Source organism: Fistularia commersonii, chromosome 1, assembly GCF_037954325.1.
Source record: "Fistularia commersonii isolate RoL2024-O1a breed Wild chromosome 1, RoL_Fcom_v1.0, whole genome shotgun sequence".
Lineage (NCBI taxonomy): Eukaryota > Metazoa > Chordata > Actinopteri > Syngnathiformes > Fistulariidae > Fistularia > Fistularia commersonii.
In genome coordinates this window covers 17,785,567-17,809,869 of record NC_141284.1, presented here as the reverse complement: position 1 = coordinate 17,809,869, position 24,303 = coordinate 17,785,567, and the positions used below count along the sequence as shown (strand labels likewise).

At 41.5% G+C, this 24,303-nt stretch overlaps 2 protein-coding genes across 3 annotated transcripts; both read right to left on the bottom strand.

Moving 5' to 3' along the window:
• Positions 1-1,025: 1,025 nt before the first annotated feature.
• On the bottom strand, positions 1,026-14,439 carry jade1 (jade family PHD finger 1). Of its 2 annotated transcripts, XM_086152170.1 has the most exons (12): positions 14,318-14,406; positions 13,157-13,247; positions 12,519-12,598; positions 11,299-11,366; positions 8,653-8,810; positions 7,856-8,040; positions 7,298-7,509; positions 6,069-6,236; positions 5,585-5,701; positions 3,327-3,896; positions 2,549-2,666; positions 1,026-2,368 (listed from the first exon to the last, which is right to left on the bottom strand). In XM_086152170.1, exons 3-12 carry the CDS (start codon positions 12,565-12,567, stop codon positions 1,431-1,433), a joined length of 2,583 nt encoding a protein of 860 aa, XP_086008296.1. In that variant the 5' UTR covers positions 12,568-12,598; positions 13,157-13,247; positions 14,318-14,406; the 3' UTR covers positions 1,026-1,430. The 2 variants fall into 2 exon arrangements, with proteins under 2 accessions (XP_086008296.1, XP_086008288.1); XM_086152162.1 differs by lacking the exon at positions 13,157-13,247 and having other exon boundaries at positions 14,318-14,439.
• A 701-nt stretch (positions 14,440-15,140) lies between these two features.
• On the bottom strand, positions 15,141-22,506 carry asmt2 (acetylserotonin O-methyltransferase 2). Its single transcript, XM_086152147.1, has 8 exons — positions 22,162-22,506; positions 20,810-20,984; positions 20,033-20,162; positions 19,485-19,553; positions 19,298-19,416; positions 18,564-18,701; positions 17,492-17,614; positions 15,141-16,745 (listed from the first exon to the last, which is right to left on the bottom strand). Exons 1-8 carry the CDS (start codon positions 22,240-22,242, stop codon positions 16,534-16,536), a joined length of 1,047 nt encoding a protein of 348 aa, XP_086008273.1. The 5' UTR covers positions 22,243-22,506; the 3' UTR covers positions 15,141-16,533.
• Positions 22,507-24,303: the final 1,797 nt, after the last annotated feature.

Below are 24,303 nucleotides of genomic sequence, written 5' to 3'. Positions count from 1 at the left end.
TCAAGGATGCTTCTATCTAAGCCCCCTCATATCCACTTCTGTAAGAAAATAGTTATAAAATATTTAGAATGTTTACAAACACGTTATGTAGGATTTAATAAATGTTTAAAATGACTCTTCCCTTGGTTTATAATTGGCTGAATATCTGAGAACATGCACAGTACCTCTGGAGAACTTGGAGAAACATGAGCAAATAGGAGTAAAAACATCCAATACTGGAATTAAACAGGTAGTCTTTTAAACCAAGATGATCAAATCATCAAGCACGTTCTGTGGGAAAATACTGGATCACTGCCCCAAGCTAGCTAGAAAAAAATGTGGTAGAAAAAGGGCAGAGGGCCCTATGCAAATATCTTTTCTATACATTTAAACAATCCTTTAAAACTTCCCTTCATTGCTGTGAAGAATTAAAGTGACACAAACCTTTGACGTTTTAACATTTATTTCATGCTAATCCCCCCAAAAGTTTTGTTCTCATAGACACTATAGACTATCAAGAAAATGGCCTGCCACTTTTCCTCTTACATTTGACTTTTGTTTTGTCTCAGTCCTAAAGTATGAAACTGTCTAGATTTCAATTCCAGTCCCGTCAAAAACCAACCATCACACCCTTCAGTCCTCCAGAGATTTTATTCCCCCTTCAGACAATTAAAAAAAAAAAAAAAAAAAGACAAAAGAAAGATTCATTTTGCATAACAGTAGTACAGCAGCGGCCGAGGGTACAAAACGCTTGGAGTTTAACATTTTTTTTCTGTTTTTCTATTTCAGTGTAAAAATATCTCTGGTCAGACCTCACACCGTGTGCCATCTCTCGTAGTGCAAACGCTTCAAATAAAAGGAGGCACATGATGCAGTTCAATTACACTTAAGTGCTGATGAAAGAACCCCACCACCCCTGACCCGTGACCCGGTCCGACGCCACCCTGCGGACACCTCTGCTTCCTGCGCCTTAGTTTCCATTTTGTTTCCCCCAGGTTTTGACGAAGCTTCATTTAAAAAAAGAGAAAAGGAAAAAAAAAAGTCCCTTTTTTTAAGCATCAAAATTCAGCATTTATTTTTTTTCCTCGTTTGTTTACGAATATGTGCAACTGATTCATGGCCGAGTTTAATACTATAAAAAAGAAAAAGACATTGCAAGCTTATGGTCCCGAGCGACGATCACAAATTTCTCCGCTTGTAAAATATCAGCAAGTGTTTTAAGTGGCAACTCGACATGTTCTACTCAGGAGGAAAAAAAAATAAAGGAAAATAAAAACTAGCTCAAAATAAAGAAAATATTTCCCAGTTTTACATATGATACAAATAAAAAATAAATATCAGCTCTCTTTTTGTTGTTTTTCTTGTTTTTTTTTCAATCTAGGCATTTAATGATTCATCCAGAAAAATAAAAATATTCATCCTGGCATCCTGCAGCGTCACCTGCGGCGCCGTCAGGACGCCAGCACCCCCCGCCGTATGATGTCAGAGCCGTAGCGGCGGCTGAGGGTGGCGTCGCCCCTCAGCTGGTGGGAGTGGCATCTTTTCAGACAGGCCTCCACCTCACCATCGCCCACCTTTGACTCGTCGTTTTCTGTGCCATTGCGCAGCCTGGTACGTGGCTGCGTTGGCTCTTGCGTGTTGGTCAGTGGCTGCAGCAGGAGTTTGCGGGGTTCCGGCACTTCCTGTTCCTTTGAAAGCGACGTTGACGGTGGCTTCTCGCTCCTCTTGGGGATCCTGAACTTCCCCCAGCCTTTGAGGTGGGCAGCACTCGCTGATCCATTGGGCCTCCTCAGGAACCCGTTGGATCTGTCACCCAGTTTATTGTTGGCGGCGGCGCCATCTGGGGAGGAGGGGCTTCTTCGGGTCGGTCCTTCATCTGGGACATCCGAGTCGGAGGTTCTGATGTCGACCAGCCGGATGGACACGGTTTTCTCCAGATGCTTGGATCCGAAGCGGCTCCTCTCTGCCTCACTCCTCCTCTTCCTCCTCCGCTCCTCATGGTCGCCGTCTCGCCTCCGCCGGCTAAGTGCCTCATGGTCGTCCCTCCTCACCCCTTTCCTGCTCTCGGATTTGTGTAGCCGGACAGCTTCCTGAACGACCTCCTGTTTCTGAGCCTCCTCGTGGTTTGGGGTCTGAGCGAGCCCGAGTTCTCTGACCCGCGAGCCCCTGGCCTCCTTGGCGTCAGGCGGCCTGGTAAGATTGTCCTTCCTGTGAGCGTGCAGCGAATCAGACACACCTTTCCTGTCACCGCTTCTCCTCTTTTCCAGTTTCAAAGAGGCCCGCTTGGTCTTGAGCCCGGAATGGCTCCAGGGTGGGCGGGACTGCGAGCTCTGGGAAGAGAACCAGTCCAAGGAGAAGAGCCGCTCCAGGTCCTTAGACGATGGGTCGCCTGGAAAAAAACAAAGCAAAATCAAAACATCAGAGGTTCCACTGAATATCCATGAAGGACTGGGCTCCTTCGTTCCCATGCCACGTCAAGTATCCCTGCAGGGGCATTTACCAGTTTTTAACATAACTTGAATGACAATTAAGACCAAATATTTTAGAGGATCTGTTGAGAGGGACTTACCAGTGAGCAGCTCGTGGTCCAGCAGGCGAACCTGGTGCTGGAAAATCTGCTCCTGGACCCGCCAGAGGGACCTCTTCATCTTCTCCCGCCGGGTCACCATGTATGTCAGGTTACGCACCTGTCAGAGGAGGTAGAGGGGCTTGTCAATGGGGGGGAGGATGTTCCATTAAACACGTTCCTTCTCAGTTACAAACCTTCCTTTTATCAGTTCTTAAAACACTATTTCACATTTGCTTTTATCTTATGTAGAAATGTATTTCACATTATAATGCTGAGTCACTTTTCATTATGAGCTGTTGTTCTTGTTAATTTTCAAAACACAAATTACATGTAATTTCTTAAATTAGTTTTCACATTCCAGTTTTCAATTTCATTTTCACATCTTCCAGTCTTTAAATGTGAAAGGTAATTCTAAGGTCTAACTAATTTCAAAGGTATCTTCTGAAATCTAAAGTATATTAATTTCTTGGATTTCTACAGAAAAATATTTTCAAGTAGTTTACTTTTTATATTCTGATCTTTTCATTTTGGACAATTCCAACCTCATTCGTCGCCATAAAAAAAAAAAAAAAACAATCATTACTCTTATTCATTATTATTATAAGGCAAATAGTTCATGTTAAGGGTAGTTTCTAGCCAAACAAAAATTAATGTTTTTTTCAATTAAATCACAAGGAAATTTTAATATAGTTCTCTAATCGTTATGGTTTCTGAGATTGGTAAAATAACTGATGGCACTGCTGCTTGCCATCTTGCGCAGCAGTAGAGGCAAACCCACCCTCTCCAGGTCCTGGCGGAGATGGGTGAAAAGCTGCAAGCGCCGCAGCAGCACTTCGTGCTCGCGGCGAGCCAGACTCTCCTCCTCGTCCTTCTTGGGTGTGAGCAGTGGCTGGTTAAAGTTGGCTTTGCGTTTGAGTTTCCAGTACTGGTAAAGGAAGTCCACCATTTCGGGCGGCAGCTTTAGGTGTGCCGCCACCTCCTCTGAGTCCACGAACTGGTAAAACTCCTCCTCCATTTCCTGAAGCTTCAGCTTGCGTAGGTTGACCCGCTTGTCTTGCTGCCGGCTACTAAGCTCCAGCTGCTCACTGCTGGCAGCTTCGCTGTCCTCCTCCTCCTCCCCCTCTTTCACTCTTCCTCTCCGCCTGCCCTTCTTGTCTCGTACCGCCTCCTTGTCCTCCTCACCCCCAGAGTCCCGGTCCCTGGACTCGGCCCCCTCCAGCCCCGAGTGCTTGGGGCAGTAGGACTTGAACTTCACCTCATCATCATCAGTGAGGATGGTGTTCATCTCTAGGCTGGCCTGGAGGCCGCATGTCACGTGGAAGGCAGTCCGGCAGTTTTTGGCAGAACACTGGTGTACACACACACAGGATTAAACAGTTTTAGACAACAGGGCTGAAATAATCAGAAACATGCTGCTTTCAAGGCAGGGGGCATTGACATTCACAAGGTAAAATATTTTGGGGAGAAAAAGCCCGATTTCTTATAACCAAAGAATCAGTCACTGAGCACCATGTGATCCCTGTTCTTCATCAACTGGAACAATATGATGTGAAGATTTTACAAAAAACTGATGAAAAGGAAGCCTGTGGATGCTAAACTGTTCGGGGTTCAGGGACAAGACATTTCTGTGGATTTTTACTGACTGATATCAATGTAAATATTTGGTAGAGCTGCTCCTTTAGGGTCTGAGGATGAGCTCCCTTCTCCACTTTATTTTCCCAGATGAGTCTCTGTCCACATTTTAAGACTTCTGAGAAAATAAGGGTATTAAACCCTCCAGAAGCAGCAGAGGAGCTTTTTTAAATATTCTTAACTTCTTAAAAAAGATATCTCGCAGCCAATTGGTATAAACAGAAAATCCCAGCCACAGCTGACAGACTCACATGAAGTCTATACAAATCTTTCTCCAGGATTTCTTGTTTATTTTTAAGCTCTTTTATGCTTTTATTGTGTGGGATTATTTTAAGCAGTTTTTTTTTGTTGATTTCTCTCAAACACCTCAGTATTACAGACTATATGTGTGTTTCTAGCAGCCAAAAATGGGGATTGAAGACATTTTCTTTATCCGCTGGGTTCTGCAATTTTCTCAAACAAGATTTTTTTTTTTTTTTATTAATTCTGCAGGAGGGATGATTTAGATTGGAGCCAACAGAAACACCGGTGTGTGTGTTTATGAAAGAAGGAGCATGACTGCCCACAGGATGGTGACTCATTAAGGCGTTTCAATAACACCTGGGACACGAAGGAGGAGGGAAGAACCATTTTCCCCTCCTCCTCCTCCCCATCCCTGCATCTGCCCAGACATGATTAATTCACTGGGAGCAAAATATCCATTATTTTTTTCTAATTTTCTTTGTCAGAGCCTATTTTTAATCTTTCTTGAAATGTCCTTTTTGCCCTCTTGTAAATCATCTGGTAACACCAGTACAATGAAACAAAAATCCATGTTGGTAAAATTGGGTCACATGTAGCTCAGCATTCAAGACAATCACCAGGCTTTCACTGAAATCAAACATGCAGTGGCAACACACACACACACTCTCACTCACAGACACTCAATCACACACACACACACACACACACACACACACACACACACACACACACACACACACACACACACACACACACACACACACACACACACACACACACACACACACACACACACACACACACACACACACACACACACATCCTCGCGAACCCAAGGTCAGCTGTCAGACTATTTCATTTATTCACTGTCTCAGTATTTACAATGAAATAACACAGGTTGTAACCTCTGTGTCACACACCAACTATGATTGACTGTCTTCCATCTCTGCTGTCACTTAAATACTTAAATCCTTTAACGTCCCCACTACGAGGAACAGAACTGTTTTTGTTGATGGTTTTGTTTTGATTTTTTTTTTAATTCTTGGAAGAAAAATGTTTTTTTAACAGACACCACTTTCCCTCCCCACGAATATGAGACTTTCCTCTTCTTTTTTTTTTTCTTTTTAAATCGATACAAACGGATTATCTCCAAGGCTCTACCTGAATACATGCTCCCGTCTTCTCTTTGCACAAACAGCAGATCAGTGCCCAGCGGTTGCTGGGGATGTGCGACACGTTTGTGATGGGCTCCATCTTCTCCGGATTCCCGATGCTCACCTGCAGGAGGCACACCAGAGCAGAAGGTGTGAGTAGATATGAGGCAGTGCGAGTGTGCAGCTGATTTGTGTAACATGCCCGCTGGCTTTTCCACTTACACACACACACACACACACACACACACACACACACACACACAGACAGACAGACAGACAGACAGACAGACAGACAGACAGACAGACAGACAGACAGACAGACAGACAGACAGACAGATATATCATTGCCAGCAAGTCCAAATGTGATTGGAAATTTGTTCAGAAACTGGATTATAAAAGAAAAAAAAAATTTGGTGAAATGGGTGATGGAAATTAAAATTTTTGAGTTTGAGACAAAACAAGTAAACAAACAAACAAACGTCAAGTTTTACCTCTGGAATCCACAAGGCACAGCTGACGTGGACCCACTTGGTTCCACTCCGGGTGGGTTTCATGGCTCCGCCCTTCTTTGGGCACAGCTGGCACTTTGGCAGGATGCCCAGGGCACAGATCCGACACAGCCAGCTGCCCTTCGGTACCTTCTGGATGCCGTAGCACGCCTGTAGAGACAAGCCATGGCTAGCGTCAGATAAACAGCCAGCTCAAATGCCAGGTGACTCAATTTCACCTTTGCCTCTTCTTTCCCCCAGATGAGCTGCAGACTCATCAGGAGCTTCACGTCAAAGCAAGCAAATAATATTTATTATTTATATTTATTATTTATATTTATAATTTATATTTGCTATTAAATATAAATGGTGAGGTCTAAGGCGCATATTTAGATCTAAGTGTTTTAAGATTTATTCTCTGTGGAAGTAATTAAACCTGACTAAATTTCCCAGGTGATTTCCCTTTAATGAGCTAAATTATCTAATGTCAGGCCCAGGGCTGGGGTTAATTGTTTTTTCTTGAGTGAGACGCCTCATATTTCCAAAATGTTTGATAAAATGTCCACTTGCGACTGGGAACAGAGGGGGAAGCAGAAGAATGAACGTGGCTGGAGCAAAGCTCACAGAAAACAAATGGTCCAAAATTTGGAAGCATTTTGTACATGGCCATAAAATGTTTATTTTATGCCTATTGCAATTCTGAAATGTTCTAGTTGTTTTAGTTAACGTTGTTACTAACTGTCACTAACATAAGAATCAGACTAGTTGACAAGTTGTTACAGTAGTCGATGACTTGTTGTCATTGGTTACAGCCCAATTGAAAAATGCAAAAAGTAGTCAGTTTTACCATTTCAATGCTTTAAATGTAAATTTGAATGAATGAATCCAAATTCACTGTTTCAATGTGGCCAGCAAATGCAGCAAGTTTTGTGACTGAATGTAAATATCATAGATTCGGACCGGACGGCAGTCAAATCAAATCCTCACAGAATAATCTATGAGAACTACTTAATATAATATTGATGAAACCGGGGATTCACAGCCCTTCTGGTCAAGGTCGCATAATGCCTTAGAAACAAAGAGGACCGACATACATCAAGTAAAGAGTCCTGTTATTATGATGATATGTCACGCTCTTACTAACAGTGGCTCATTGAGCCAATGTGAGATGTTGGAGGGAACTTGATCCTGTGGTGCGTTCAGATACCAGTGCCTGACCCTTGAACTCTGACCTGGTGAACACAGATGTTGCACTTGTCGCAGAACACCATCTCGTTATTGTCCTCGCCGTCGGGCGACTGGCACACGTCGCATACCACGTCCTCGTCATACTCGATGCCCAGCCCCTCCTCTGTCTCCATGGCATGTGTCATATTGTCATGGCAGCGGCGCTCAAACTCCTCAATTACCCGCTCCATGGTGATCTCATCCAGCAGTGGCATGGCTGTAAACAGACAGAGGGCAATGAAAAATAATTAAAACCTTTAATAATCTTTGATATTAAATATTTGCATACATTTGATGCAAGTTTATAATTTATTTTCTTATTCCACACATTTTCTATTAAAAATCCTGGACAAAATGGCATCAAAATGGAATCCGCATTTTATTCCATAAAAAGCATCATTTACATTGTAATTTGGCATAGGAATTCACTAGAGCACAGAATGATCAGAGACAACTGCAGGTGACCATTTAACAAATATAGATAAGCAAGCTTGAAATTAAAAAGCTTTGAACATGAATTAAAGATTGACTTGGTTCACATGACAACACACACAGGGCCTCACCCATCTCTGCAAACTCTGCATTGATGATATGCAGCCAAATAACATCCTCCTCGTTCAGGTCGTAGCGGCACATGCCCTCCGCCAGCGTCCGGATGTCAACATACCCCAGCGCCTCGGCGCCCGACGTCCGGATTAGCTTCTTTGGCCTGACAAACATCACCTCCTTCCCTTTTTCGGCCATCTCTCTGCACAACACACACCAGGTCAAAGACTGCGGCACACACAGACCACATCTCTCTCCAGACTCAAGCTCTCACCCCCCTCAGAGGGCTTACTAACACCTACAAACACAAAATAACTTTCTAAAAGTAATTTATTGAATTGCTAATTTCCAGGAAATTTATTTACCCATTTAAGGAGATTTCTTGTTGCTTTTGCTATAGTTTCTTCATATTTATTGCTGGTTTACATTTATAGTTCCTTTTCTTCTTTTGGTAATTCCTTAATGCTTCATAGGTCTTTTTACATTACATTTCTGCATTTGAAAATGTTTACAGCAAATTTTGGGGCAAATAAAAAGGTGTTTTTAGGTCTTTTGACTTTCAATCTATTACTGATTTTCAAAAGGTTTGTAAAAGATTTTAGGAAGGTTCTTTTTTTACTGAAGTGTGGGTTTATTTTTTTCCCAGTAATTTTTGAAAACTTCCTAAGAAATTTCCTGATTCATTTTTAATTATTTGAGTAATTTTTTGTAGATTTCCAGGGACGTTTCTGCCAGGCAGCATTTTTACAAAATTTTCAGAGAATTTATTAAGCACATGAAATAAGGATATTGTTTTTATTATGACCCCTCGTACCTGGCGACAGGCTGGGGGATAGATTGGGGGCTGACAGGGACCTGGACCCCCTTCTCCCACTCCTGCCTCCAGGGGTCGGCCAGGATGTAGTAGTCCTCGGGGTTCAGCTGGTGTGAGTCGTGGACCTTCATGGCTGTGATCAGGTCTGTCCTGAAAACCTGCAGTGACAGAAATAAAAATTCAATCAATAAACAAATGACAAATCATCTGCTGTAAAAGTGGGTCAGAAGTCAAAATAGGCTGCACTTAATAAAGACAGAGCAGGTTTCTGGGTTTTATCAGCATTTTTTTTTTTTCCGTAAATTTCTTAAATTACTTCAGTGGCTCCACTTACAGATAATTACAATTAATCAAGACCCTGAAACAACCTGAGATTGAGACCCTTAATCTACATGTCCCTCCTCCCTCACAGGAGTTTAAAAAAATCTTTGTGTGCAAATTCTTGTCAAAATCTTGATTTCCTTCCCTTTAAGACGTTTCACCGCTAATCCAAGGGGCTTTTCAGTTCTGAAAAAAGTTGAAGAAGCCTCTCGGATAACAGGTGAAACGTTTTCAAGGGAATAAAACCAAGTCGAGTTGCCATGAGAAGAAGATTTAACCATGATCTGGATGACCTTCCCAGATATCTTGTGTGCAAATATTTACCAATTACCAGGGAAATACAGCGGTTATAGAGTTCACATCCTCTGCATTTCCCCAGCAGTTCAAATCTGTACAAGTGAGTAATTGGAAAAAATAAATAGATAAATAATAATTGAAAAGAAAAAAGACAATGGGGAATCCCCATTTGTGAAGAAGACAGGTGGAGCACTAAACACTATATAATTAAAAGGACATTCATAGACTTTACTACGACTGGACTTAAAAAAGATTATCTTAATCATCAAGGACTGTCAGTTATTTTCAACAATATATTACCTAGTGGGTGTGTAGAACATGTCCTAGTAATATTGAACTTTGCATCACAGAAAGATTAAGATATGTTCAGTGAGCTGGGCTCAGGGGATTACGTCTTGTCTCTTTAAATACAAGTCAGACTGCTGGGGATTAAATTGAAAGGCTGAAATCTTAATCTACCAAGTCATTGCAGCTCAGCATTGCGCTGTGCCATATCTGCTTATCAGAGGGGAAAAAAATCTGGACTGAATCAGTGGAGAAATCAATGGCAATTTAACTGCGAGACAGAGAATAAACACTGAAAGAAAGGAAAACATTAATGCTCTCACAGCAGCCCTGGATTTTGGTGTTTATATTATGATCAAAACAAATAAAAAGGAGATGTAGCTTTGCTTTTCTGCCTCTTAAGGAGAGGTTTTTGGTAGAGGCTGGTAAAAGAAACAACTTCAATCATCCTGAGTATTATTCAATTGCCTGTATTTTTCTTTAGCAGGAATTTTAATTATCTGTGAGATATTGGGTTGAAATGATCTTATAAGAACATTAAACTGATCATATTTTGATTGTTTTATCAATAAAGATTATTTGTCATCCTATATGTATTATTTCAGGAGTAATTATTTCCCCAGGTCTCAAAGATGCAGAAAATAACAGGCATGTGAGTGTTTGTTCCTATACAGTGCTAAATGTATCATCTGGGAGCAATATTATTACCTCATTTCAAAATGATTTAGAATCATTTCCGACCTAAAATGTCTTTTTGTGCAGTAAACACACGGATTATCAGTGTTTGCACAGGTTGGGAGGGGGAAAAAAGGCCACCCCTCTTCAGTCTGTCCTGGGCAAGCTAAACAGCAGCCAGCCAATCAGGGCTCAGCTCTGTCCAGAATGACTGTTTTGCTTTGATTTGACTGGCTGTTGGCAGGAGGGCGTGTACAGGGGCCTGCAGGGACCAAGTTCATAGAGTGTGAAGAAAGATTGGAGCACAAATTGTCCAGGACCCGCTCAAACACGTGTCATGTAAAAGACTCAGGGGTTAACTCAATTTTAAAGACAATCTGCCCAATGTCTTTGTGAGAATTATATTGACTTTAATGCATCATGTCTCAAAAAGCACAGCAAGCAGTTATTTGTAAAATTAATTTTATCAGCCTCACAACATCCAACAACTGCATCTTGATGACCACTTTCACAAAAGATTGAATACCAAACAAACATAGTTAAACTTGAAATTCTAGTATTGCACATTATACTGCAGTAGGACCATTGGTCAAAATAATCATATTTATGTGTTTTAAAAAAAATACACAATTGTATACATCATCTTTCCAAGCTGTCATTTTCTTTCATCTTCTTCTTCTTTCGGCTTTTCCCGTCAGGGGTCGCTACAGCGAGTCAACTTTCTCCATCTAACCCTATTCTCTGTATCTTCCTCTCTCACACCAACTACCTTCATATCCTCTCTCACTACGTCCATAAATCTTCTCTTTGGTCTTCCTCGAGACCTTATGTACGTTCTGATGCTAATATTGACTGCTAATATAGCTATATAGTTAATATAGCCATTACGACTGAAAAAGGGTAAAATCATTTAAGAATATAAAGAGATAAATAATGTATAAAAGCAGAGGGTATATGGAACTTTTTCCAGGTTAACTTGGTTCATGTCTGTGCCTTTTGCTTCCAGTCTCTTAAGTGTCATGTTTGTGTGTTTTCAGGACTTTCAAACAAGCTTAGTCTTATACATACCTCCGAGGGTTTCTGCCCAGTGCCTCTCCTGGGCTGCGATGAATGCTGGGACCAGCAGGTGGAATTACCTGGAAATCAGGAGCATTAAGTTACAAGCTTTTCTGTTTCGCTTTGCAACTACGCAGACATTTATCATAAAACCACAGTCAGGATGGCTTCGCCCAGAATGAAATACAATCCTGTTCATTAAAACAAGAAAGGCCTCATACTGGTTTGCAGACAACAGAAAGATTGGGGGGAGAAATGTTTGCAAATACTTAGTATTTAGTATGGTGAAATTCTAATCCAATGAAAGGTTTTTGTAAAGCTAAAGTTTTGAAGTATTTCAGCATATCATAAATCTAAATTTACAAATTCAATTAAAAATATTTGTGACATTAAGCATACAATTTTCCCTATTCTCATTGCTAGTATCATTGGCGGCACATGATTCATTTGATGTTAGCAAGCTAATAGAGTTAGTGAAAAGGATTCGAAGTGTTTATTGTCATATGCACTGATAGGAAAAATGTTTCCCTGTACAATGAAATTCTTACTTTGCTGTGCAGTGAGTGCCAGATTGTATGACAGGGTGTTTGTAACATAGAAGAGAACAAAGTGGTTAGTAAGGGCACAAAAAATTATTACAGAAAAAATAATAATAGAAGGGAAGTGAATGAAAGATGCAGTAGAAATGCTAACTTTGCAATTCAGCTAATTGCTAATTAGAAGTGCAAATACAGAGAGAGTGAACTGGCAGGCAAACAGTCAGTGCAGACAGTCCATCTGCCATCCACCAAAAGTATTCTAGGGTTGTTCATGACTATCTGATCTCATGAAAACACATGGCTATCATAACTATTAGATTTTAGGAAGGAGTCACAATTAGAGAAGAAGGGCTACCGACAACTGATGGATCCCTAAATAAACTGCAATTATTCTAAATACTGTAGTGAAAGGCAAATTACAACAAACTATTTACTACTTGCTGCCAAACCCCCCCACACACACACACACACACAAAAATGCACACGAATCAAACCACAAACATTACTTGTCTATGTATTTGCCTTTTGGGGTAGCCTCAGGAAAAAAGTTCAGCTGGTCTGGCCACATAGTGTCTTACTTCTTTGCATGATCACTTGTCAGATTGGGAAAAGTAGCAGGATTGCAACTGACCTCTTTCCGCTCTATATTTGGGTCTGGCATGAATGAGTCAGCAGAGAAAATGTTTTACTTACTTCCATTGTCAGAGTCATCACTGCTACTGGGGTGCCTGCTTCTCTTCATCGTAGGTCCGTGGGGCTCCGGCGCAGGAATCCTTAAAGAAAAAACAGAAAGAAACAAGTTAGAGAACGAGAGAGCTGTAGCAATGATAAATAAGAAACTTTGAATTTGATAAGAAGTCTGTGTCATAAATGGACACATGCACAGATATTCTGTGATATCAGTGATATTATTTAGGATTGCATTTTTAGATTGAGCTAATTTTAAATGAGATTCCCATTATTTACCACTGTAAATAAACGTAGGATTATGACATAAGTGATCAATATTGCCAATCGTGTATCGATATCACAGTTAGAGGGTGCTAAATGTATACTGACAGGACTTAGCTCATGCCCTGAATCCAAGTATTAAGATATGAGGACGCAGAAATGTCCATTGGGATAAACGTGGTCCAAGCCAAACATGGGTCTCATAGCCATGTTTTAAACGTGATGCTGACTTGACTCGCTAAACTGAACTTAAACTATGCCCTTCTAGTTATGCTACAGCAGAAAAAGAAACAACGAAAAGATTGGATCAACTTCTCCATGTGCATCGGTAACCTTGCAGCACTGACAGTTACACTACGCCTGTAGAGACGAGTACACACCGCTGTCACAGTTCCAGCGATGAAAACAAGCCGTTGCAAGCCACATGCAACAAGAACAGGGAAACAACACGTTGCAGTGCAGCGGGCACAGCTGTCGACGTGCACAAAATAAACAAAAAAATAAATTAAAAAAAATACAACGAAGAACCCGACACTCTAGACACACGGAAATATCTCAGTATATGTGTGTGGGGAGGGAGGAGCACAACTAACCTAACTTAGCCGACTAGGCTAACAGCAGGGTAGCAACGGTTTGAGTGACGGCCCGTCCTCCACCGACAGAAAAGTATCTGCTAACTAGCGGCTAACGTGCGCTAGCACATTAACGCCAAAACATTTGCTGCTGCCATCGTTGCCGGGACAACATTCTGACAAGCGGGACACGTTGTGATCGTTCTAATTGGCTAGGCACTCTAATCACACAGTGTTAAAAACAACAAATTGCGTAGAATCGGCAGCAAAATGTACCTTGCTAACTCTAGCCAGATCGCTAATCTCCGAGTGCCCCGTTATACAACATGCGGGCCCACCCACTCCAGTGGAAATTTTGTTTTGACAGTTTTCTACACGCTCTCCGCGCCAAGTTACTTGCAAAGCCGTTTCACAAAATCGCACGAACAAATTCAGATAAAATCCTATGGAAATGCGCTAGGTCTGTGTATTTTTTTACAATCGTGATATCATCGGTCTGCACATTTATTTTAGATGACGTTGGTAGTTAGCAAGATCGGCTAACTTGTTAGCAGCGCCCAACGGTAGTTGGCATCTTGCGTTAGCACATGCTACTAACATAACATTAGCTTAGGTGGTCGTCCCAGTCTCAGTCAGTTATCTGTCAAAGCTTTCGGGTCAGCATTCTAATCAAGCTAGCTCAGTGAAATTAACACAAGGGCACCGCATGAACCCCATCGAATTATTCCAGAATGTTTGATAATCTGGAATGCTAACCAGCAGTGCACAGTGTGGATGTATCGGCGAGCCACTGGCTGGGGTTAATCTTTGGCGCCATTTTAAATGACGACGTCGCGTTTTCCTAGCGGACTGCTAGTGCGACCATACTGGAAATATAAACTCGTACAAATAGCCCGTTAAGAACATTCTGGCGTTTTTTCTCAAGACTAAATGAACTATATAGTTTCAAATAAATTGGACAGTACATACAGAGGACGCCAGGACGATGCAAGCCGGTGTTAGAGTTTGATATGAGGCGCAGTTTGTGCTGTGAGTTCCGCTTGACCCGCATTCCACATACACAAACACGAAGCGGCGGCGGCCGGGAGGAGGCAACCCAACTCGGGATGCAGCTGCACCTGTGCGCCGCTAGAGGGCAGCAACCCCCGCCGTGTCGGTTGCACAGAACGGTGCGGCCCGAGAAAGAATTCTGGAAATCATGCATCATGGCTCATTTATGATCAGATTGAAGTCGTCGTTGACTGGCAGTCGATCCGAGACAACAACATATATTTTCCCCTACTATAATTCTTGCTAAAGTACACGTGACGCAATTGTCCCGTTCGGTTACAGCCCCCACCCTTTTTTGGCAAGTGAACGCACCGTTATCACTTAAAGGGACAGACCGCCACTTCCACTGGGGAGGGTCTCATGTAGTTTAGTTCAGAAAACAAAATAAGGATGAATAAAAGAAGTTTTAGCTGACGTCCAGATGCCTCTCAAGAGCATTTTGACCCAAGAAATAGAGACAAGTATCAAGATCTGCGCCTAAAAGAAATATTGACACGTATAAAACGTTACGTTTGGTAATATTTTCCTGGTTTGTTTGTTGGTTATGTTTCAGATTTTCTTTTTTTTTGTTTTGTGCAAATTGTTAAAATTTGGGCTTCTTTTCTTTCTTTCTGCAGTCATCCTTGTCCCAGCAATGACACATAGCGATAATGGAGGTGAATTTGTCAAGAAAGTAGCTGGAAAAAAAAAAAAATGGATTTATTACACAGAAAAAAAAAAGAAAAAAAATTACAATGACAAATCCTTTCATTTGAGGTGATTCTCTTTTATTACTGGAATCATATGTCAAATACTGAGGTTTGAGTTTGAGTTACGACAGCCAGTTTAAAAAAAGAAGAAACAAATATAAATAAATCCAACTTTAAGATGAAGTTAAAAAACAACAACAAATAACACAATAAAAGTGTTGATGTACAAACCCTTCCACACTTGTTATTACATAAACTGTGTTAAATGGGACAAAATATGAAATTAAAACTCCTAATTTTAATTTCTAATCTGAAATCTCGTGTCCTTCAAATTATATTTTCTTAGAATAATCTGAGAACAAAAAAAGATAAAGTTATCCCACAGTTGAATCGGAAATCCTTTTTTTCCCCGCCACAGGCAACAACAGATAAAAATACACCCCACCCCCGCTTCTCTGCTATTTGTCTTTTCTATTTGGCTGCTTTTTTTAACTGTGTTGTTTTTGGTCTGGAGTATTTTGTAAAAAAGACAATGACAATAAAAACGGTAAATATCAGATCACGACTGACAAAATCAGTCAGCCAATATCAGCCTTGAACTGATCAATAACTGTAAAAACCATTGCTAAAATAGTTTGTCAGTTACTGATCTGATCAGCTTGTCGTGTCTATGCTCCCAGCTGGACACAAGTGTTGTTCAGAAGTTCCTATTTAGTTGCACGTAGGTTGTGAGGACACATGATGCCGACTATTTGATTTAGATCCTGATGGAGTCAATATGGAGTTGTTTTGACGTTGCTATCTAACCAAAAGACATCTTCAGAATTTTCAGACGGAAACGATCACACAATGGGATGTTGGATTGTCTGGTGATGAAATTCAGTCAGCGTCCCAGCTCTTGTTGTAGATGTCAATGTTAAAAGTACAAATTAATGGAGGTTTGGTGTTTTTCTGACATTAAAAGCAACGGACACACTCAATGGCACCACCTGTCGACACCAGGCGCCACAATCATACCATTGAAATTTGGATCAAACATTGGCTGATTCTTTACAACCCAACATTTCTTACTTTAAAACAGTGGCTACCTAATTGTCCACTATCTCTTGAGGTTTGTTTTCTCTGCAGGTTAAAAACAAACGATCCATGGAGCGAAAGATGAACAAATGAAAAGGATCCAGGAAACAACAGCAAACACCGGTGAGATTTTTTTCAATGGGAATTTAGCCTGAAGGCAGATGTCCGAGGATTGAGGATGAGGAGGACGCTTCTAGGTTCTACACACTGGTCCTTTAGTGGTTAACATCTGGGTCAACGGGATCAAACCAAACCAAACAGGTCCCTCCGCGCCACAACTGAACCGCCGTCTCAAACCTTCGGAGGGTTTGCACCGTGCAGCGGCCGCCGCTGCCGCCTTTCCCACCCGACTGAGGAGCTGCTTTGCCCTCATCTGGTAGCCAGGATGGCGTCGTAGGACTTTCCGGTCCGGCAGACTTGAACGTCACGGAAGCCGGTCTGGCTGAGCATGTGGACGTACTGGGACGGTGGGCGCTCGCGGCCCTCGGCTTGGACCAGCATGTTGAGGGAGAAGATTTGCGCCATGATGGGACCTCGCTTGTTCTCAAAGAGGAGGGCCTCCACCAGCAGGACGCCACCACCTGTCGGGGACACAGGCGTCACAGAGAACACTCTTCGTGGAGTTTAACAAATGACTGGTGATCAACTAGTACCTAAAACAGTTCCCTCTTCATCTAAAAATGATCACAATTTTAAGAAAATACCAGAATTCTTTGGGAAGAAAAAAATCCAGAATTATCGCTTTTCCCACTATTCTGAGAAATTGAAAAAAAAAATATATATATCTGTCACAAAAAAAAGGCAAAATTCTTGATTGGAAGTCAAAATTTTGTACTCTAAATGTTGTCAATATGCAGAGGTTAAAGTCAGAATCCTGGGTTTAAAAAACTTCTGAGTTTAATCTTTATTTAGAATTTGATTTTAATTTTCTCCTCAGATTTTGGAAAACCCGAATTTAATCTCAAAAGAAAAGTTCCTCTCCGAATTCCAACTTTCCTTTCAGAATTTTTTTTTTTTTTTTAAATTTCCTATGATCTTTTTTAACAGAACTCTCACTACAATCTCAGTAATTAAAGTATGGCAAATATTTAACACGTGCTAGACACTGTATATACCTGCTTTCAGAAGGAGTTCCATGACCTCATCATCTCTTCAGCAGGTGTTTTTTTTATTTATGTTTTATATTTAAGTTTATTTCCAAATAAACAAAATAAGCCGTGGAGCTGACAGACACGTAGACGGACAGGCTGACAAACGGACGGTGTCCGAATCATGACCTCGGATATGAATATGACCCCTACGTCGGCGAATCAAGCGTCATGGTCACCTGGTTTGCATGAGTCGTAGATTTTCTTCAGCAGAGCAAGGCACTTCTCCTCGGACCAGTCGTGAATGATCCGGGCCAGAATGTACAAATCGGCGGAAGGTATTTCACCGCCAAAGAAATCCCCTACAGAACACAAGTCGAGGTTAATGGCCGGGGTCTCACGATAAACCCCTGAAGCCCATTTGAAGTAATAATCATTTCAAAATGTTTTGTTGTCATTCAAAGTGAGATTAAACTGAATATTGCTTTTTCCCTCAAATGTGGTGAAACCATTTTCAGTGAGTTTCTCATCTTCGACAGTTTCACAACACTCGTTTTCTTTTTTACCTCATGAAATAATGTTCCCAACATTTGAGCAGGTTTTTGAAAATCATCTACAACTTTCAAACCTTCAAATATGCGTAAACATTTGAGTAAATTGTACTAATTATTTTCAGTGTTTTGACACCCTTTCCCTAGTTGCGACCTTGGCATTTTACGGCCCGCACCGCGGGCCACATTGGCCCGTTTTGCTTTTCTTTCCGGCCCGCCAAACTATTTTCTTTGAATATTTTAACAAGTATTTTCAATCAATATTTAATTTAGAAACTCCTAATTTTTTCCTTTTGTTTAATTTGGTATGGATGATCACATACAAAATAATGTCGGTAAATTTATATGATCATGAATGATTTTAAAGTTGGAATAAAATGCCAAATTGTTTCAATATTTATATTGCAATTTTCATTTTGTTCAATTTACTTCATACCTAGTTGGCCCGCACATAAAAAAAAATAAGAGATGTGGCCCGCCGATCAAAAAAAATATCCACCCTGGCCTAGATTGATGCGATTCGAACAAACTCTTACATTAGTTTGCATTTCGAAAATAGGCCACTAGAAGGTGCAGTGAGCCCAAAGTGGGCCTGTTGACAGATTATCAGGAACCTTAAACCAATGCGGATATTCATCAAAGCAACCAATTCCACGTTTACAATGTGAACAATAAAGCTTGACAATAAATTAAAGATTAATTCTGACTTAAGATTACAGATTTATAACAACTGAATGATTTACTGACAATCGAAACTCACCAGATTGAAAAGTCACCATGTCGTTCTCCTGGGAGAAATGTTTCCGGGCCGTTTCCACCACCTGAGGGAGGTCAAACACGGTGACGGAGGAGGAGGGATACGCCTTGGCCACCTCCCGGGCCAGAGCACCTGTGCATCCTGAAAATCAGCGTTCAGGCCGTACAAAAATATCAGAACATGAAGACTTTGTGTGACAGAACGCCAGAAAGAGAAACATCCTGATGGTAATAATTCGAGAATAAATGTAAACTGTGATGCTGATTATTGCTTTTATAATATTTACATTATTGACTGTTCAATTGTTTAGTTTGACAGGACCATGGACACAGTGAAGAAGCTTCCAACAAAATAATAAAAAGTAATATTTAAATCAGTAACAGTTGATTGAATATCACCAAGAAAAGGAAATGAAAATTAGCCAACATTTTTTCTCAAAGTTAATCATACTTATTGGGTATTATAAAAGGGACATGCAGTAAAAGTTTTGAATCCCGTTGAAGTTTCAATTAAATTAAATACTTAAATTATATACACACGCATACATTTGCACATTTGTACAAACACTTGTATATAATTGCATTAAGAATTAATGATTCTGAAAGGGGGACTAAACAGCGTGTCTGTCCCGTCTTCCCTTTATGACAACTCCTGCTGGTTAAAATCTTTACTTAACAATCTGTTTCCTATTTGTATTTTTGATTTAAACTCTGTGGGACAGACTAAAGCATCTTTACCTCCCAGGTCGATGATCGTCTGGAAGTCTGTGAGGTTGAAGGCCGTCACCACGTCGTGTCCATCCAGCACCCAGGTGGAATTCATCAGACCCATGAATTTCAGCATCTCCTCCTCAGACCTGGGTTCAGAAGGGCAAAGGTCAGACACATAACCTCAGCTGCAAACCAGCTGTGTGTCATCACTGACCTGTAAATGGCCTGGAAAATCTCCTCAGACGGGAGGCCGAAAGTCTTCTCATTCTGGTTCTTCCCTTCCCTGCACCGAACCCAGTTGGAAAATGTTTAAGTGACTTCTTGAAATACTACAGATTTGAAAGTGTTCTGTGAGGAACACGGCTAGGACAAAAGGAACAAAGCTAGGCTCTGCCGAACTAGCCAAGGCTAGGCTAGGCTACATTCATTTAGGTGGAGATACACTAGGCTGGGCCAAGTTAGTCTTTGCTAGGCTTGGCAAAGGAACAGTGCAGCCCAGTATGGGACGAGGCTAATCTGGGCTTGCCTAGACTGGCCTTACTTTATATAGGCTTAGGAAAGCTTATCTAGACTGAGATAGGCGTGGGCTAAGGTAGGCTAGTCCACGGTAGGCTTGGCTCCTTTCGAATGTGCTGGACTGGGATTTGCCAAATTGGGCAAAGCTGGCCTAGGTTGTGCTAAGATGTGCTAAGCCTCGGGTAGGCTGTGTCCGTCTAAATTGGTTTGGTTGGGTTATGCTAGGCTAACTTAGGAGAGGCTAACCTGACTGCGTTGGCCAGGTTTTTCCACAGGGGGTAGATGGTCTGCGACTGGTAGACGATCATGTCGTGGAGAGACTTAGCGCTTCCTTTGGCCAAGTAGAGGTTGGCTACGTCGGTGCTGCTGTAAACAACTAAGGACGAGAGAAGAATGGACCGATATATAATCCTAGGAACATCAAACTAACGTCTCTTTCTATCTCCAAACATCCAGAACACGTCACAATTCGCATAAGCATGTAGCTCGCTGTGGTAGGGCATCAACAAACATCTTTTTTTGTTGTTGCCACGGAATTGGCCCTTGCGCCGAATTTCAGGTTAAATGAGGTGAGAATTGGGGCCAGACCGAACACGTTATCAACTATGTTTGTCTTTTTGGAAGAACGAGGGACAAAATTTAAAAAAAAAACAACCTCAATATCATCACATTACAGTGAAATGAACTGTACAAGAAAAGTGTCAAATATCATGAAAAACACCTAGGAAAAAGCAATAAATGAAGGATTAGAATGAAATGAAAAAAATATGCAAAATAATTATAAATCTAAACTATGAATTTTGCAAAAAACAAATCTGGAGGGACTGTCAAAATGAACAAATTCTGAAAATGACCAAATCCCTCCCGGTTTCACTTTCAAGTCAAACCTTACACACTAAACACACAAAAAAAACACACTGATCAATCTAATGAAGGAACCGCAGAGAACCCGCAGGTCTGTTGACTTTTTGTATTTTCTGTTTTGTTTTTTTTTTTTCACCGAAAATTTCCCTGTGTCGTCACCTGCCCCGTCAGCAGTCTCCACCTCCAGGATCTCGATGCCGACCAGGGCGTCCAGCAGCCTCTCCGTCCCATCCACGCTGGTGTCCAGGGCTTGGGCCACCTGCAGTGCACTGAGAGGCTCCGGGGCCTTCAGGAGAAGGTCAAACACCCCCAGCTCGCAGGCCGAGAAGATCACCTGGGATTCAGATACAAGGCAGAGCCACAACTGACTCTTTAGAACCGACAAATGTCGCACATTGTGCCCACATACGCCAGAAACGTGGCGTCTGGCCCCATGAAAACCATTTACTGCGAGAATTTGCTGGAAAACAAAACAGCACTAATAAACTCTACAACTCCTGATGTCGTTAAACTTCAGTGAACTCAAGATGATTATAAGGAACTGAAAAAGTCATTGTTAAATTATTACATGAAACATTTTGGAGATTTTTTTTTTTTAGTCATTCATTATCTATACCGCTTATCCTGCATTCAGGGTTGTGCACGGGGGAGGGGGCGACCCTTCACTCGCTCATTCACATGTCAGGGCAATTTAGGGTCTCCAAGGAATCTACTGCATGTTTTGGACTGTGGGAGGAAAGAAACTACGCAGACATGGGAAACTCCACACAGAAAAGAATTCAACCAGGGACCTTTTAACTGAAAGGCAGAAGTGACGACCTCTCTTGATATTTTTTTGGACATAAATAACTGTACAAAGATATGGTGGTTTCAGTAATAATCTTTTCCTATTCCTTTCTTGGATTTTTTTTTTTTATTTTATTTTTTTATTTTGAGTCAGGACATTTGCAAAAAAACAAATTTCGGAAATGTCTTCTCTAAGCAAGTGATTTAAAAATGCCGATCAAAAAAAAAAGAAAGATGAAAAATAAAGGTCTTCATGGAATTTCTTATCTCAAATAATGCATTCAAGTAAAAGTCAATGGGTGCCATCAGGAAAAAATGTAGTTGAAAAGAAAACAAGAAATGGATGAATTTATCATTTAAACAAAAATAAACAAAATAATGTTCTCCAGCTCCCAAATAATGAACACATGGGAATTAAGTCAATCAAATGAAAATATAGACATTCATCAACATAATATTGAACGACTTGTCAGTCAATCCATTAGTAATAGATAGATAGATAGATAGATAGATAGATAGATAGATAGATAGATAGATAGATAGATAGATAGATATTTAGGCATTGTGAAAATGCAATTTCACAGTTTATGACGTTAAGGATCCCAGTTCGACTGGATTATTGATGACCTCGTCAGTTTTTGGTTCGTCCTAACAATAATCACGTCGACACGCAAGAGACAAAAGAAGACGAAAAAAAACAGGAGGTGCAAAAAGCCTGTCGTTACCTTGGAAACTCGGTATCCGTTAAAATACTCCAGGAGTCTGAAGGGATAATCCAGCTCGCTCTGGGACAGATGTTCGGCCATCACGCCTGCAAACACGCACACTCGCCTTCTCGTGCACACGCACACTCGCTCAAAGAAAAAAAAAAAAAATCCACGGATTTTTTTCGTTACTCCAATTTTTTTTGGGGGGAGGGGGAGGAGGAAGGGCTCTTTTTCTTTCCTTTTTTTTTTTTTTTTTTTTTGCACTGGAACCCAAGATGTCGCCGGTGTTTCAGGAGTGAGCGTTCACGGTGGGGTTCAAGTGAGGTTGTCGACGCCTCGGCTGCGGAGGTGAAGACGTCCGTTGCTCCTTCCCTCAGCGCAGATGAAGATGAAGAAGAAGAAGAGGAGGAGGAGGAGGAGGAGGAAGATGATGGTGGCCCAGCCGCGACCTCTTCACTGGCGCTGCAACGCTCCGTCCGCTCGGGGGCGGCGCTGCAGTTCCTCTTCCTGCCACAAGGGGCGCCGTCGCACCGCTTTGGGTGACTCGGCACTGGATCTTCCACTACATGAAAACCACAACGAAAAGCATGAATAGAAACGTGTTATTTTTAAACGTTTGAGTTCATTGCGGTTTGACGTTTCAAAATAGATTGTATTTTCGTTTTTTTTTTAAAGATTCTTCATATCCATCTGTGCACAAGTTGTGCTTTATGGAGATTGGTTGCAGAAGTGAAACAGTCAAATAGCTACAGGGATTTACTCCAATATCAATCACTATATCAAATCATTGTAGTAAGTGATAAAAGTGATAAAATTATGGACTGTAACTTTCAGCTTTTATATATTGCCTATAATTTTGTTGAATTGACCTATTTGCCTTACCTTCTTGCCATATGATGTGTCATACCATAGGGAGCACTGTGATAGTCACTTTCTTTGACTTCTCCATTGCCTTCAACAGTGTCCAACCTGCCCTCCTCAAAGACAAGTCGCCGAATTTTTGATTTTGGACCACCTCACAGGACGGCTGCAGTGTATTAGAATGGGCGTCTGTGTTTCCGAGGTTGTGGCATGCTGCACAGGAGTGCCCCAAGGTACTTTCCTATCTCCGTTCCTCTTCACCGCCACCTCCAGAAGTTCTCCGATGACTTTTCCATCGTCGGACGCATCAACGATGACGACGAGGAGGAGTACAGAGGTCTGATTGCAAGTTTTGTTGAGTGGAGCAACCAGAACCACCTCCTACTCAACATCTCCAAGACCAAAGAGGTGGTTGTGGACTTCCGGAAGAATCGGAGGAGACAAATACTGATCACCATCCAGGATGAAGAGGTGAAGATCGTGGACTCTTACAAGAGCCTCGAGGTCCACATTAACAACAAACTGGCCTGGTCACACATCTCTGACGCACTCAACAGGAAGGGTGAGAGCAGGATGTTCTTTCTGAGGAGACTGATGTCGTTTGTGCGTCTGTAGCCGGCTCCTCAAGACCTTCTACCAGTCTATGGTAGCCAACGCACTCTTCTTCTGTAAAGTGTGCTGGTGGGGCGGTGCCAGGACTGGTGAGGTCAATGGGCTCAATTAACAAGTGAGTAAAAGCCCGCTTGGTGGTGGGACTGAACCTGGACCATCTTCAATCGGTGGCATTAGGGAGGGTGAAGGACAAACCGGGAGCCATCCTGGACAATCCTTACCACCCCCTGCACGATGAGCGATGGCTGATTGTCTCCTTCAGCCAAATTCCGACGTCTATTTTTTTTAATCCTTGTCGGTGTCCCTCCACTTGCATCATGTTTATTTTTGTCTGCTATTGTCACTCCTTTGTCTATTCTTATCCTTGTTGTTGTTCACTCTGCTGTCTATTTATTTGTGGATGTCTTTTGCTATATTTTAATTGTCTCTTGTATTTATATTTATACTCATATCTATTAATTTTGTCATTGTTGCACTGCTGTGACAAAAGAATTTCCCCTATGGGGATCAATGAAGTGTATCTCATTTCTTATTTCTTATATATCCATTTGTAGTTTTAACCGTTTCTATATGCATTTATTCCTTATCTTTCTTTTTTCTTTCAGCTGCTGCCCCCAGGAGTCACCACAGCAAACAATCCTCCTCCATCTAATCCTTTTCTCTGTACCCTCTTCTCTCTCTCTCATC